We start from the raw sequence: 15,719 nt of genomic DNA, 5'->3' as shown, positions 1-15,719 counted from the left end.
CAGTGATTGGAGGGTTTTGAGTGCAAGAGAGACATGACCATTTTTACATTTTAAAGAGCCATTCCAGCCTCTGAGTGGGACTTGTTTGGACTACAGGAGTTTAAGAACGAAGCAAGAAGACCAATCGAGAAGCTACTGCAATCGGCCAGGCTGGGACCAAGGGGTAAAAGCGGAGACTGGAGGGATTTAAAATCGTGTTATATTTGTATCTTAAAAAGCCAGGGGAGGCTTAGATGTTTCAATTGGGAATATGAGAGATGTGTTCAAATATGAGATGGGCTGTCATGTAAAAGATGGATTAAAATTATTCTGAGTCCCTAAAGGCAGACCCGTGAATGGAAGCCACAAGGCATGTGATTCGTGCTCAGAATAAGGGAGCGTTTTCTCTCAGGGCTGTGCAAAGATGGATGGGGCTGCCTGGGGAGTCAGGGGGTTCTCATCTCCAGCTGTGCAGGAGCAGGGGCTGGAGGACCCGTGGGAGGAGACGGGAGAGGCTGGGAAGGAACTGTGGGACCAGATGACACACAGACCTTACTCTAAGAGTCACTGATTTTGTAAACTTATAAATGTGACAGGATTGAAAGCTGTGGATATTCTCATTTTGGGGCAACGCCACTAAGATAGAGAAAATTCATAAATATACTATCCACCTTGGGGCTTTTTAGAGAACTCCCAAGTATTTGGCACACAGCATATCCAAGGTGGGGTAGAGCTGCTCCTGCCCTATTTAGTAGAGGTGTGTGAGCTTTTCTCCCCACTTCTTGGCTACGTTTCTCAATATTTTTCTTTAATCTTCTTTAGAGAGATGGTCTAGGGGGGAGTCTAGGCTCTGAATTAGAGAAACCTAGTTTGAAATTCTCTGTCCACACTTGCTAATTGCATGAGGGTAGGCAAATTATTTAATATCTCTGAGCCTCATTTATTCATCTGTTAAATGGGCATAACATCATCTATTTTCTACGGTTGTTGTAAGAGATAATCTGTACAAAGTTCCTGGTGCCCAGTAGGATTTTAATATATGGGAACCACACCCAGAAAAAAATAGAAATGAAACATTTTCTTGTGCAAGCAAATGGAACCTAGTCATTATGTGTGGGAATTGGGTAGTATGAGTCAGGGTGATTGAAGAGTTAACAAACAAAAGGAAATGCCCAGTGATTGAATTGATGGACTGCTAACTCCAGGATATTATTCATTTTTTCCCTCTAATTTAATGCATCTCTAAAGATCACCATTTATGCGAGTTTTTAAAACACTCTGAGAAATTAGCAACAGTTCAGGGGCAATGATGTATGATGCTGGGAGCTTTCTCCAGACCTGTGCTGGGAAGTTAGCGGGAGTAATTGATCCTCTTCAATGAATGCGCTTCTTCCTGTGAATTCCGGGTGGGGGCGAAATTGATCTTCAAATAACTATGATTCATGGTTTAGTGGAAAAACTGCAAAGTTCCCCATGAAAATTCACTAGCAAGTCAGTTCATTAGACTGTAGTTATTGATGTTGCAATCTGCTTCCAATGAATGCAATTACAAATCCATTTAGGAAGGAGTGCGATTGTGGATTTTGATCGCCTTCATTTACCCTTTAGGTGCCTGAAGGATGTTTTGCAAATGAGACCCGTCCCCTTCCACTACCTTTGGGTCCTGTTCGTTTCTACACCTCCAGCACCTCTCATAGTGCCTGGTGCACTGATGGTTCTTGTTAATATTTGCTGACTGATTGGAAATGCCCTCATTATGTGTTTCTGATGTGCTTTTGCCCACTCAAGGCAGGGACGCTCAGAAACTACTTATAAAGTTACCCTATGTGTGTATCCACTATGCATGCCCCCTCACCTCAGCAGCCTTGCTTCTCACCTGGTGCCAACCTTGACACACAGCCTCCATATCTCTTTACATTTACAATGAGTGACCCATTCACACCAATGCAATAGTGTGCATAACCTGCTAATGCATGAGAATTTCTCAGAGTTTCCTGCAAAGCCCCAAAGCTGAGGAGAGCAGACAAGTTCCCCCGTGTTCTTAAGAGAGTGACAGGGAGCCGGCAGACATGCCTTTATGACTTTCTAGGATAATCTGTTGATCCTGTTACTATCACCAGCCACCCCACACTCCAACCACGCTATATAAAGTGAAGATATGACTTTTGAAGGGAGCTCACCCAATAGTACATTGATGTGGAGAGTTTAGGCCTCCTGGGGAGTGCTCTGGCATTCTCATCTCCAGATCCCAGTGACAGGCTTCCAAGAAAACTCTCATAGAGTTTAGGGGTGGGTGCTTCGAGAAGGGGAGGCTGGCATCTCACTGCCTGACTGGATTCTGGCTGAGCTCAGAATCATGACAGCCCTTCCAGCTCTACCCTCAAGGAGCAGAGGAATAGAGTCCTTGGAGGGTTTGACTCTTTGATACCGGAATTTTTGGGGCTTCTTGACTATGGAGAATGGAGCTTAATTATAACCTGGAGAATTCTGGAGGTATGAGAGTGGATGGTACAGTGTGCAATGGCCAGGAGGAGAAACAGGAGGGGAGAGGCAGCCTTTGGCCCACATTTCCCCTGCCACAGAAGGTGGTTAGGCTTAAGCTGTTGCCTCAGCTTGGGCTGCTCTAGCAGAACACCATAGACTGGGGGGCTTAAACAACAAATTTATTTCTCATAGTTCTGAAGGCTGGGAAGTCCAGCATCAGAGTGCCATCATAGTCAAGTTCTGGTAACAACTCTCTGTCAGCCTTGCAAATGGCCATCTTCTTGCTGTGTCCTCACATGGTAGAGACCAGAGAGAGAAAGCAAGTGTTTTTCTGTCTCTTCTTATAAGGGCACTAATCCCGTTATCGGGGATTAGGGTTTCAACATATGAATTTTGGCAGAACACAAACACGCAGTCCGTGACAGCCATCTAGAAAGAATCTTCTCGAGAGGGGACTCAATTATGGGAAGAATCATGGGAGCTGGGACCTCAGAAGTGGTCCGAAGAAAGCAACCGGAGAGCACATTACCCGCTCCAGGAACTGATCAATGCAGTGGCTCCCACTGTGACTTTGAAGAACCCACACACATGTCCCACAAAAAGCCAGCATTTGAATGGGGGAAACACAGAAGTGGCCACCTGGTGTCAGCCAAGGGAGAAATAAATCAGTGCCCATCTAAGAAAAAAAAGACTTTTACCCTTTCCTCTAATCTATCTTTTCCATGCACTGACCTTGAAAGAGCAGAAAAGATGGGAGAAGGTGGAGGAAAAGTTCACGTTCAATCTCCAGTGCAAGTCCCCAAGCCAACGTCAGGCTTGACTGGGGAAGGAGTGGGCAGTGGAGGCAGATCGTGGGGACAAAGGAGAGGGATGGAGCTTGGAATTAGATACGAGCTCCAAGTTTTATTTTGTAGAACAGGACTTGATAGTATCTGAAAATGAGTCTTTACAGCTGAAAGGAGATTGTTCCTGAAACCAAAGAGATTGGAAGGTCACGGGATCTGCCTGGGATGTCATCAAAAGGTGGAGAAACAAGATCCATCTGAACATGCTGGAAGCAGTGGAAGGAGAGAAATAAAACTATTCCTGCTTATATCCTCGCTGAGTTCAGATTCTTCATTAGACTGCTTCCACGTGCATTGTAGACGTTACTAAAAATTAGTAGGTGAGATGGAGGAGAGGATTTTCACCACACACAGCAGTCTGCTCTAAGCATCCTCCTTACATGTGCCTTCCTTTCTGAATCTCCCCCAATTCTGCAGATCTAGTGGTCTTGCTCTCCCTCCCTCTTATGCTCATTCTCTTTTCTCTGGATGCCAACTTGCACACCCCTCCACGAAGGCATTTTAGTGATTCCTATGTGAAAGCTGTGACATCAAGGTCAGTATGCATGGGAAGGTAGCAGACACTCTTGCACACTCACCCTAGACTTCCTTTTTCCAAGAATAAAGTCTATAGCTAGGTATATAGGTCTATCTTAATTTAATAGAATGCACTTTCATTTACCTTAAGTAAAGCAGGTATTATGCTCAGAAAGGAAATCAAAGGCAATTTATTAAGGTAATCCTAGATTCTCACTGAAAAATTCAGTGGGGGTATCTTGGCTGTTAGACATGAAAGGCTCACAATGATGTTTGGTATGTGCTTTTTATACCTTCTTTCCAACCTTCAGGTGAATTTCCTGTTTTGGGACATTGTCTCCGCTTAATTGAAAATTACTGAGCTCTGTTATTATCCAGATGGTTTTATAAAGTGATTTTGAGTTCTCATTTGCTTTTAGTAGATGAGTTCACTTGGAAAAGAAAATTAAAAAAACAATATTAACCAACAAAAATGACAATGAAAGGCAAGTCTGTGGCAATCACAGCAAGATGGTATGTAACTGGATGCGGTTGAAAGCGTCCTTTCAGATGGCGTCTCTGTGGTAGGATTCTGATAGAAGGTAGGGAGTAATAGCATTTAAGATTTGTAAATTGTGATGGCCTTTGACAGTCTACTCCTGCAGTCTGTCCAAGTGTGCAATCTTTGAAGGTGGAGACATTTAGTCACCAGTGATCCTGTTGATTATATCCGTAAACTAAATTTTCAATCAACTCTCTTCTCTCCGCCTTCATTGCCACTCTTTAGTCTGGGCACCTAAGTGGCCTCTTTGCTTCTGATTTGCCTTCCTTTGATCCATTCCCCATACAGTAGCTGATGCGATCATAAAAACAAATGGATTAAGATGGTGAATCGCTCTTCTTCAATATCTAGTAAATGAGAGTGCGGGAGTACAAACCAGCCAAGAATATATCAGAAACCTGGTTGAATAAATGAAAAGAAAAATTCTCTCATTCTGTGTTTATCTCTCTAGATTTTGGAGTATTGGTGAGAATGCCCAGACTTTTGCTTGCTCACCAGAATGGGCTCTGGGGATGCTTACTAGGTTAGGAGCAGGCTGGGCTACAGTCCTGAGTTTATGCCAAAGCCACGTTTTCCATGGGCTGCTCCCAGGCACTGGCTGTGCGTGGCGGAGATATTAAACAGGCTCCTTCCTAAGAGATACAGGACTCTTCTGATGGGCAACGTTGGCTTGAGGACTCTCCCACGGCCTTGCCCAACTTTCCTTAAACTGCATGGCAATCTAGGAAGCGTCCACCCAACCTTGCTTCCTTCCTTCCCTCCCTGGTTACCTCAGAGTCAGACCTGCATCACGGTCTGAGGGCTCTCTCAGCCTTTCCTGGCGCCCTCTCAATTTTCTCCCACAGATGCTCCCCCTAATAAATTTCTTGCTCATTTAATCCTGTCTTAGTGCCTGCTTCTCAGAGGACCCAGAATAACACACTGATGCATAGGAGATGCTTGATAAATTTATTCAGGAAGTGAATGAAAAAATGAATTAAAAGAGAGCTTTCTTTTAACTTTTCAGAAAAAAAAATCTCCAATATCCTTGTGGGGACTATGGGAATAAAAATCTAATGTTTTCCTTTCTTTTCTGGTTCTGGCTCTTTATGTCTCTGCGCCTGATTCTTTGTTTTAAAACTGTTCTATCCAAGGAGAAGCTTTGAGTCATCTTCCTCTTATGCCAGATGACTTTGGAACCTGGAACAGTTTATGAGATAGTGGAGAATTTACAAGAAATCTTATGTAAATCCATTAAAAATATTTTTCATGGTGCTCTTGTGAGGACTAAATTAGATAACCCAAGTAAAAAGCTTAGCACAGATCCTGACACATAGTAGGTTCATTATAAATAGATACGATGTGGTGGACACACACCACACTGTCCCACGCATCTGAAGCAACATAGTGAATGTACATACATCAACATAGATGAATCATAAATTATACGTGTTGATTAAAAACAGGGTTGGATCTAATGTTTACATTTGCTTGGAGAATTCTGAGTGGTTATGGTAGCTGTGGAGGTTTTTTATTCCTAAGGGGGCCCTGATTTATTACGATGTTTGACTCTGAAAAGGATTTTGAGTTGCAATCAGAATCATAGTAGCAGCTGATACGTTTAAAGTATTTCTTTGTTCCAGCATGTTCAGTAACTTGCCTAAGACCACACAGCTAGTATAGGAAAAGATGGGCTTGTTCAAGGTGACAGGATTGGCATTGATATGAAGATGAGAAATGAGATAGAGAGCAAGTTGGAGTCTGCTGGAGCCCTCATGGTACCACGTTACCCTGGACCCCACCAGGGAGGCAGGGCTGCCATGGCAAGGCTGGAGATGCTTTCTCTTCAGCACCTGGAGGCAGCATCCAGCAGTAGACAAGCCTGGGCTGAGTTCAGAAACTGAGCTGTAACGTGGCTTTGCCATTGAGTAACAAGGAACCTTGGGGAAGTTACTTTATTTTAATATGCTATGATCTTCTCTTATGTAAAATGGGAAAATGCTACCTATTTCAGATGGTTGTATGAGAATCACATGAGATAATACATGTGTTCCAGTTTCTGTGGTAACAAAGCTTCCCAATTGTAGTGACTTAAAACAACTCACAATCCGTGGGTCAGGAATTTGGGCAGGACTCTCTTAGGTGATTATTCAGCTCCATCTGAATAACGAGTCCTGCTGGTATTCAATTGGTGGCTGGCTTTCTCTGGAGGGTTCAAGAAGGCTTCACTCACATGTCTGGGGCCTTGGAGCGGGTGGCTGGAAGGCTGCACCTGCGCCACTCACTGTCTCTATGTAGTCTTGAGCCTCTCCACATGGTCTCTCCATCAGGACAGTCTGATTTCTTACATGCAGACTCAGAGCTCTAAGAAAGAAATAGGAAATTGAAGCTACCAGTCTCTTAAGATCTGGGCCAGGAAACTGGTACAGCATCACTAACTCCACATTCCATGAGATAATTACCAAGTCAATCCAGGTTTAAGAGGAGGAGGCATTCCTCTTGGTGGAAGGAGTGAGTGTCAAAGTGTTTATAGTCTTCTTAATCCACCACACTAAGTAGTACAAATTGTGTAACTATTAGGAGCTTATGCTCTGAAGAGGGAGAGTATTTTGGTTTTACCACTTACTACTTGCAATGCAGACACATTATTTATACTGGGCCTACAGTTCAGTTTCCTTGTCTGAAAAATGGGATAAAAATGAACTATACCTTCTAATGTTAAAAGAAATTCTCTCTGCTTTCCATTTTCGAATTACATTTCAAAAACCTTGAAAGACATCAGACTCCAGAAAAGGGAGAACAGGGAAGAAAACCAACTTGCCATACAGTCAAATGTATTCAGAGTCCACTGTGTTCTTCATACTAGGCTAATTATTATATGCATCTTTCCTTGTTAATCCTCATGATACCTCTAAAAGGCATGGGTTATCTCCATTTTTTAAAGTGAGAAACCTCTGAGGCTCTGAGACTTTAAAGCTAGTCTAATATCAGTTAGCAATGGAAGAGCCAGACTGTATCAACCAGAAATGTTTTCCTGACTTCAGGTTCTATTTGTGCAACAACTACGGCCTCTCCCCAAGACTTATTTTCCCTGTTGCACAATATAAATGGTTTCAAGGGCTATCACCTGTATAAGCCAACAGACAATTGTCTGAGCTGGAAATGGAAGATGTTTCAATAAAAAGGAAAACATTTTTTTCTAATGTTTCAATATATCGTAACTTTCTAAAAGCTGCACATTTAACTTGATGATTACTTTTATCTTTGGCCAATGAGTCCTGATTTTTTTTAAGAAATTTGATATCCTCTCATATCATAGGCAAGGCAGCCTGGGAGAGTTTTGCAAAGTTTGTAAACTTCTATTTCTACTTCTACTGGCCATTGGACATAAAATGATTATTTTTGCCTCCTGTTTATGACAAGTAATACTGGTTTTCTATTTACATTAGTGATATAAATGTTGCTTTTAAATAAATTTAAATGAAAATATGAGTTGATTTAAGAAAACTAACAAATAATAGTAAGATGGTGGGTGCACGTGGCACAGACTGGGCATCATTAACTGCTGAAATGTGGGAAATACTGGTGCAGTGGCTAGACAGATCTACCAGATATTGGGTATTGGGGTAGATGTTAAGCTCTAGATCTAGACGGATATAGATGTTGAGACATCATACATGGAGAGTCATGTTTAGTCTTGACGGCCACAGATTAGCTGTCTGATTTTGAGCAACTTACATAACATCCATTATGGACATCAGTCTTATCATTTGAAAAATGAAAGAATTGATTTAATTCATCCTGAGAATTCTTCTTTTTGCTCTAAGATTTTTGTGACATTACACCTCTTCTTCCAACAAACCACTCATTTATTCAGGAATAAAAAACAAATTTGGATTATATTTTATATGCATCTGAAAGAAGTAAAGATGACAAGGCTTTTAACGCAACACCATCCCCTAAGAAAAACATTTTTAACGACTTGTAGCGTGGGATTGACATCTGAGGACTTCATTTTTCTTCACTGACTTTCAAATACATTTCTGTCAGCATCATTAATTCCTCATCATAATTATATCTTCAGCCAACATCATAAAACACAAAGGCTATTATTACCTATCATCATTATTCATTGAAATACATCATCAATGACTGCCCCAATCCTTCATAATTACACTGCCAGTAAGACTGTTGTGTATATCACACTCAGAAAAATTCATAAGAACACAAAAAAGATATATATTCTGTATATCAACTTCAAAAAAGTTCGTGCAAAAGGATCTGAAGGAAACATCATAAATGCAGAGACATTTTCTGTTGAGGCCAGACAGTCACTGAGGTGTCCAGTTAACCCCAAGGTAGCATCTCTCACTGGTCAATGACCTTGTTAATGTTTTCCAAGTGGACAGGCTTCAAGTTATTAGAGGCTTTCACTCAACTTGTCCCTCAGTCCCTTAAAAGAGGCTGAGTGGGGATGACAAAAGACTAGACGAAAGGAACTCTACCATACTCAGACATGGGATGGTCTCCTGGCCATAGCGCTAGTCTTGGAGACTGCACCTATGTTCCAGTCTCGACACTTAGAGGCAGTTCAGTTGTGGGCTTTAGAGCAGAAAAGCCCACACATTTCTCAGATGAAGACATTGTAGACTAGAGAAGTTAAATGAATTGTTAAGGTCACGGGATAAAGTAGTAGCAAGGTCAGGACCAGGACCCAAGTTGCTTGACTCCTGTTAGCCCAGGGCTTTTCAACCCTTATTCTAAGTTTTGAGCAGAGATCAGGTCCTAGGAACATACATGTCATCTCAGGTCCCTGTTGTCTCCTGACCTGACTGAGACACAACCAGGGTTGATGGACAGCAGTCAGTCCCAGAGTCTCCCTGACACTTGAGGTCTACCCGGCTGGTCACTGATGTTACAACTCCTTTATTTGCCTAAGAGTAGAGGAGCAATTGTACCCCAGGCTCAGAATGACTGATGGATATAAATATGGGGCCAATTTGAGCACCAGTCACGATGTCTGCAGAAACTATAGAGCTGGTGCAGAAAAACACAGCTTGCTGGTGTCCCCAGGCTCAGCAGCCTGGACTTCCCTCCTTGGGCTGCACAATGGACTCACCATTCTAGGAGCTGCAACAGAATGGGGATTCTTAGGAAGGGCTGGGGAGATGTTTTCCCAGGTTTTTTCTGAGAGTTTCTACAACTGCCATTGATTTTATAAATAATAGCTGAATACTCATTTATTGACCCATTACCCTTTATGCATTTATTCATACATTCAACAAATGTTTATTGAGCACCTAATAGATGTCAGCATCGTGAAAACCACTAGGTATACGTCAATGAATCAGACACAGTCACTCCCTTCAAGGAGCTCACAGTCTGTTGGGAAAGCAGTCATAGCACAATATTCTTGCAATGAAGGACCATAGGTGCTACAATAGATGAAGGATTTTGATTGGCCTAACTTGAGTCATATGGTCATTCTGAACCAATAACTGTAATCAAGGGAGCATGGTTTTATGATTGGCTGGGCCTGGCTCACATATCCATCTATATGATGGAGATTGCCCACTCTCATCAGACTACATTTGTTCAAGGAAGGAAGAATTCTCTAAAGATATGAGGGATGGGTGTGTGTGGAGAGATGACTATTGTCATCAGAAGAGGGGGGAAATTAATCATGAGTAGGCAAAAAGAAAGGATATAGCTTACTCTCTTTCCATAAACATTCCCCACTCTATTTCATAATGCCAGATACACTTTCATTAGGGGAAAAAGACTTGCAAAATTAGAAATAAGGTTTAAAATACATGCTTTCAAATAACAATACCAGTGAGAATAAAAATGCTCCTATAAACTTAGTAAAAGATGGATTTTTCTATAGGCATGGTGACAAGTAGCTACCGGGGCCAGTTTTAAACCTGTTCACGTAGGTCTTGGCAACTCACCTCAGTGAACATGCAGTCAGTGGTTAGTGAACTAACTAGTTAGTGTTGGTCCCTTGCTTCTAAAAGTCAGTGATGGACTCACGCTAGTAAACGCACCAGGACTGTTAACCAATCAACAAGAGTCTCACCCAAGTAATCAAGTTTCTCCAGATGATGTGAACTCCTTACACCTCTGAAAGTCTGCCAAATCCTTGAAGTCTGTGCTGCCCCAAACCCAATATAACATAAATACTCTGTTCTGTTCAGAGAGACTGTGCCTAACCAGCTTAACTGTCCCTTACTGTAGTGAGCAATAAATTCAGGGGTTTTTTTTCTGGCTTCATGTGGGTTACTTAAAAATTTTCAGAATTCTGTTTTTATTAATAGTGTTTTTGAGTATCTTTGTACAGCTCTTTTGTGGTTATTCTAGGTATCACATACATAACATATTGAAGTTTACTGGTGTCAACATTTTAGGAGTTTGAGTGAAGTGTAGGAACCTTACTTTTTACATCCCTTTACCCTCCCTCATTAATAATATATGTCTTAAATATTTCCTCTACATACATTGAGAAACACATGAGACTGTTAACATTTTTGCTTCAACCATGAAACATGATTTAGAAAACTCAAGAGGACAAGGACATTCTATTGTATTTACCATGTATTCCCTCTCATTGTGTTCTTTCTTACTTCCTGGCGTTCTGTGATGCCTGCTTCATAATTTGCTCTGTGTGCAGAGAACTTCCTTTAGCCATTCTTTTAGGGTAGATCTGCTGGGGACAAATTCTTTCAGTTTTCTTTCATCTGAGAATATCTTGATTTTTCCTTCATTCTTGAAAGATATTTTTTTATAGACGTAGAATTCTAGGTTGACAATTCTCTTCTCTCAGCATCTGAAAAATGTGCAACTTTCTTCTGACCTCCATGGTTTCTGATGACAAATCCATTGTTGTTCCAATTATTTTTTCCCATATCTATAATGCATTATTTCTCTCTGGCTGCTTTCAAGACTTTTTCTTTGTCTTTAGTTTTCAAAATATTGACTACGATGTATCTTGGTGTAAATTTCTTTGAGTTTACCCTGTTTGGGATTTACTAAGCTTATTGGATTGTAGTTTTATGGTTCTTTTTTTTTTGTCCAAATTTGGGAAATTTTTAGCCATTGTTTCTTTGAATACTTTTTCAGCCTCCGCTTTCTTTTTCTCTCCTTCTGGGACTTGTTATAATCCCACATGTCTCTGAGGTTTTGTTCATTTTTTGTATCTATTTTCTGTCTGTTGTTCAAATTAGGTATCTTCAAGTTCACTGATTCTGTCATCTCCCCCCCCGACCTCCGTCCATTCTTCTGTGGAGCCCATTTATTGAGTTTTTTTATTTTAGCTTTTGTAATTTTTAGTTGTAAACTCTGAATTTTTTTCTGTGTATCTTCTATTTCTTTGCTGAGACTTTCCATTTTTTCATTTGTATCAAGTGTTTTCATAACTATCTGTTGAAGTATTTTTGTGATGGCTGATTTATAATCCTTGTCATGTAATTCTAACAACTGTGTCACCTCGGTTGGCATCTGTTGATTGCCTTTTTTCATTCAGTTTGAGATCTTCCTAGTTTCTGATGTAAGTGATTTTAAGTGATTGAAACCTGGACATTTTGGGTATTACGTTATAAGAATATGAATCTTATTTAAATCTTATATTTCAGCTAGTTTCTACAGATCTGATGGTGCTGCTGCATTTCTGCCAGGTGGGGATAGAAGTTCAGGTTTTCCCCTTCTTCTCTGTTGACACTAAGGGGGAGGAAATCCTTGTTACTTTGTTACTAAAGAAGTGACACTGAGGTCTTATAAATCTGGGTCAGAAAGACCTCCCAGCTTCCACCAGTCTCTGAGGGCACTCACTCTGGGAGCCTTCAGCCACAAGGTAAGAAGCTCAGATATCCTAAGGCTGCCCTATGGAGAGACTATACGGAATAACTACATAGAGAAAGAGATGGCTGAGGAGCCCCAGCTGTTCAGTCCTCAATGATTTGAGTCTTTCAAGTCCAGGCATCAGCCATGTGAACAAAGAAGCCCTCAAGATGACCCTAGCTCCATCATCAACTCATTGCAGCTGCATGAGAGACTTCACTTGAGAACTGCCTGGCTCTGGGGTTCTCAATCTTGGACTGGATAGTTCCTCGTTGTGGGGGCTGTCTTGTGTATTATAGCATATTTAGCAGCATCCTTGGCTTCTACTCATTAGACGCCGGTAGGACCTTCCCAGCTGTGACAGCTAAAAATGTCTCCAGACATTTACAAGTGTCCCTTGGGGAAAAATCACTCCAAGTTGGTTAGCAACACCCAGACTCATGAGCAAAATAGATGATTGTTATTGTTTTTAAACCATTATTTTGGGGTGATTTGTTATACAGCAACAGTTAACCAGAAGGATGTTGGAGAGGCTAGGATGCATAACATCCTGACTGCCTCCACAAGCTTATCTGATGTCAGCGGAAGAGCTGGACTCTGGCAGAGACCTTATGGATAGTCTGTTTCTACCACCCCTGGAATTTTTATGCTGGGCAATCTATGGTAACAAAATATGTATTTATTTATCATTCATGGATAAATGATCCCATAGACAGGATTTGTAGAGGCATAATAAAAATATACAAATATGCTATAGAAACATATACTTTAAAATATACACAAGGCAGTTAAATAAAAATAAGAGGAAAAATGGGAAATCATTCAAAATGGGCAAATAATTGTTTTAGGAAGAATAGTTGCTGATTCCATTTTCTTCTCATCTGTCTAAAAACTAAGAGAAACATGTTGAGTTTTATTATAAACTAATTTGTGAGTGTCGCATGGTTTTATGTGCCTACATCCTAAGAGGAATTCACAACATAGATTCTTGAATAAAGGACAGTGAAAATGTCATCAACACAGTTTTACTTTTTTAACAGTTGCAGAAAAATTCCCCCTATGACCCAAGACCTCACACTAGATCATAACTCAGAGGAGGTATTTCTGTCAGAATGAAGCTGATGTGGTCCAGGTGTTTTTGATGATTTAGCAAGACACCAAGATAGCGCTTAGAGAAAGCAACCAACCAAGGAATGTAACTTGAATAGTGCCTGGCTAATCAGCAGCCTTATTTCTGGCAAATACTATCATCTGTTAGTTTAAGTCCTTCCTGTCTGAGACCCATAGTTCTTAAAAACCATATTGTGCCTATGTAAAGGAATGCTTGTTTTCCCTTTCTTGTTTCATGGGCAGCGGCAAATCCGTGAATGAGATCAAGTTATTAATCAACCATTTAAAAAGGAAAAAGGGTGAGGGGACAAAACACTCCCTAGATTTCCACAACCACCTTCTTACATGCTTGGGGGCCCCTCCAAAGACTTTGACTCTTGCAACTGGGATTATGGTACAAGGATCTTTATTAGCATTCCTCACGGCCAAGGGTAGGACAACGGAGACCCTAAATACCTTATATTATCCGAGGTGGTTTTCTCCTCAAAGCAAGGAGTGTAAATCTAGATTGTGGAAGAACACTCTGGGCGGAACCTATTTGCTTTAGACAAAGAGGTGATTAGAACACCCCTTGGACAATTTATTCTCAACTACAGAACCATGGTGCTTTTTACAGCACTGTGAAGTGGACAGATTCTGGGGTGTTAGAAGAGAAATCCATTCGCTTAAGATCCTGGACCACCAGGCAGCCCTGGACAAGAGCTACGCCACCTCTGCCTGAGAGCGCAAGAGCAAGATCTGTGGGAACATGTGATATTACCCTGGGGTCATGCTTGAATAATTTGGAGCATCAGCATCAGATCTGGTGTGTATGAATCTTAGCCTCTTGGCTAATGGAACAGATTCAATGTTAGAAATCCTTTGCTGGATTTCAACTTCTGTCTTGTAAGGTCAACCATAATGAGTAACTTGAGTGTCTTTTTTAGTTTCTCTAGTTGCTGAATGGGCAGCAAATCTGATCACCCCATGGGTGTATTACAATGATTGCTAAGGATGAAGAACTATGTTGCCAGTCATTGGGTTGAGAGGCAGACAAACTTGCTCTCCAGGTGGGTAGGCTACATTATCTTGTCACTTGCTGTGGGTGGCAATATGCTGCTTTCTTGAGAACAAACATCCCTCAAAGCCCACACAACTCTTGAGACAGCTTTTGTTGTTGTTTTTAAACTAAACAGACATCTCTGGTATTATTTTAATGGGTAGCTGTTTTTGTGGGACCTGTCCTCTGCAGTAAGTGGCTGCCATGGCGGGGGGGGCGGGGGGGGGTAAGTTTTGTCTTGGAGGATGTTGATTTACCTGTCTGCTGATTCCAAAAAATCATTGGAGGTTCTCCAGCGGGAAGAACCCAGGGCTACTGGTAGGCTGACTAAAGATGGGGAGCAGGCTCCAGAAAGGTAAATTGCCAAGTATGAAGTTCAGAGTTGGTGCCATAGGATCAGGCTGAATCGAGATTCTTGATTATGAAGACATATCCATTATGTACCTTGTGCCTCCACTTCTTCAAGACATCATTTCAGTTTTCAACAATAGAACTAGAAACAGCTTTTAGTTTCGTATGTCAGACGGACTAAGGAGATCACAGTGTTTCATAGAGTCAATTTCTTGGTTCCTACCAAGTCCAGAATTACCTTTGATCATCAGTCCAGCCCAGGGTCACTGAAGGGTTATTTGCCAGCCCACACTGTGAGAGTGAATCTTGACTCTGGTTTGGAAAGGCATACGTTCTTGATCTGTTGTTTTGACTCCTTGTGACGGATTTCACAGTCTGCCGGGGAAGCAACTCATCTGTAGGTCACAGTGATGAAGAGGGGGTCTCTGTGTGACCCCTAGAGAAGTCAATTCTTGGAGCAGCTTAGTAAGATGTCACTTTTAGAAGGGCCTTTCATCTTCATGTTCAGAACTCAGTAACACATTGGATCACTTTTATCCAGCCTCTTTGGAACTTAAATGTTTGGGTCCACTTGGAAAGGGCACTGACTGGGTATATAATTCTTTCAAACTAAGATATACAGATTAATCATGGATTCAAATCTCAAACCCCCACCTAGTAGCTGAGTGCTATACTGCAAGATTTTAACCTCTCTAACCCATAGTTCCCTTTTCTGTAAGATGAAGATAATAATAGTGCTTTCCTCTTAAGGTTGTTATAGGAACTAAATGAAATAATGTAAAGTTCTTAGCTCAGTTCCTGGCAAATAACAAGGCCCTGGAAAATATTGGGTATTATAATAATTGCAAATAACAATGGGAAGGGAGAATCCATCAAATTCAGTATTTTATAGCTCAAAGAGCTGGTCAAATGACTCCAGTTTCTTCCAATAATTGCAGATGGTAAGAATGTTTTGGGATAATATATACCTTAACTTGGATGACTTCAGTGGATTGTTTTGTAATATAATAATGTAGGAAATAAGAAAAGGTCAGATTTT

At 41.2% G+C, this 15,719-nt stretch overlaps 1 protein-coding gene across 1 annotated transcript in view; it reads right to left on the bottom strand.

Moving 5' to 3' along the window:
* Positions 1-15,719, bottom strand: part of GPR65 (G protein-coupled receptor 65) — a 122,179-nt gene that overhangs the window by 60,144 nt on the left and 46,316 nt on the right. The window contains exon 4 of the mRNA XM_070514159.1: positions 6,578-6,708. Within this exon, the coding sequence (XP_070370260.1) occupies positions 6,578-6,660 (83 nt within the window). The 5' untranslated portion in view covers positions 6,661-6,708. The remainder of the gene's footprint in view (positions 1-6,577; positions 6,709-15,719) is intronic.

This window comes from Equus asinus, chromosome 7 (assembly GCF_041296235.1).
Source record: "Equus asinus isolate D_3611 breed Donkey chromosome 7, EquAss-T2T_v2, whole genome shotgun sequence".
NCBI classification, from domain to species: Eukaryota; Metazoa; Chordata; class Mammalia; order Perissodactyla; family Equidae; genus Equus; species Equus asinus.
Note: the sequence above shows the minus strand (reverse complement) of the source record. Positions and strands in the feature narration are given on the sequence as shown.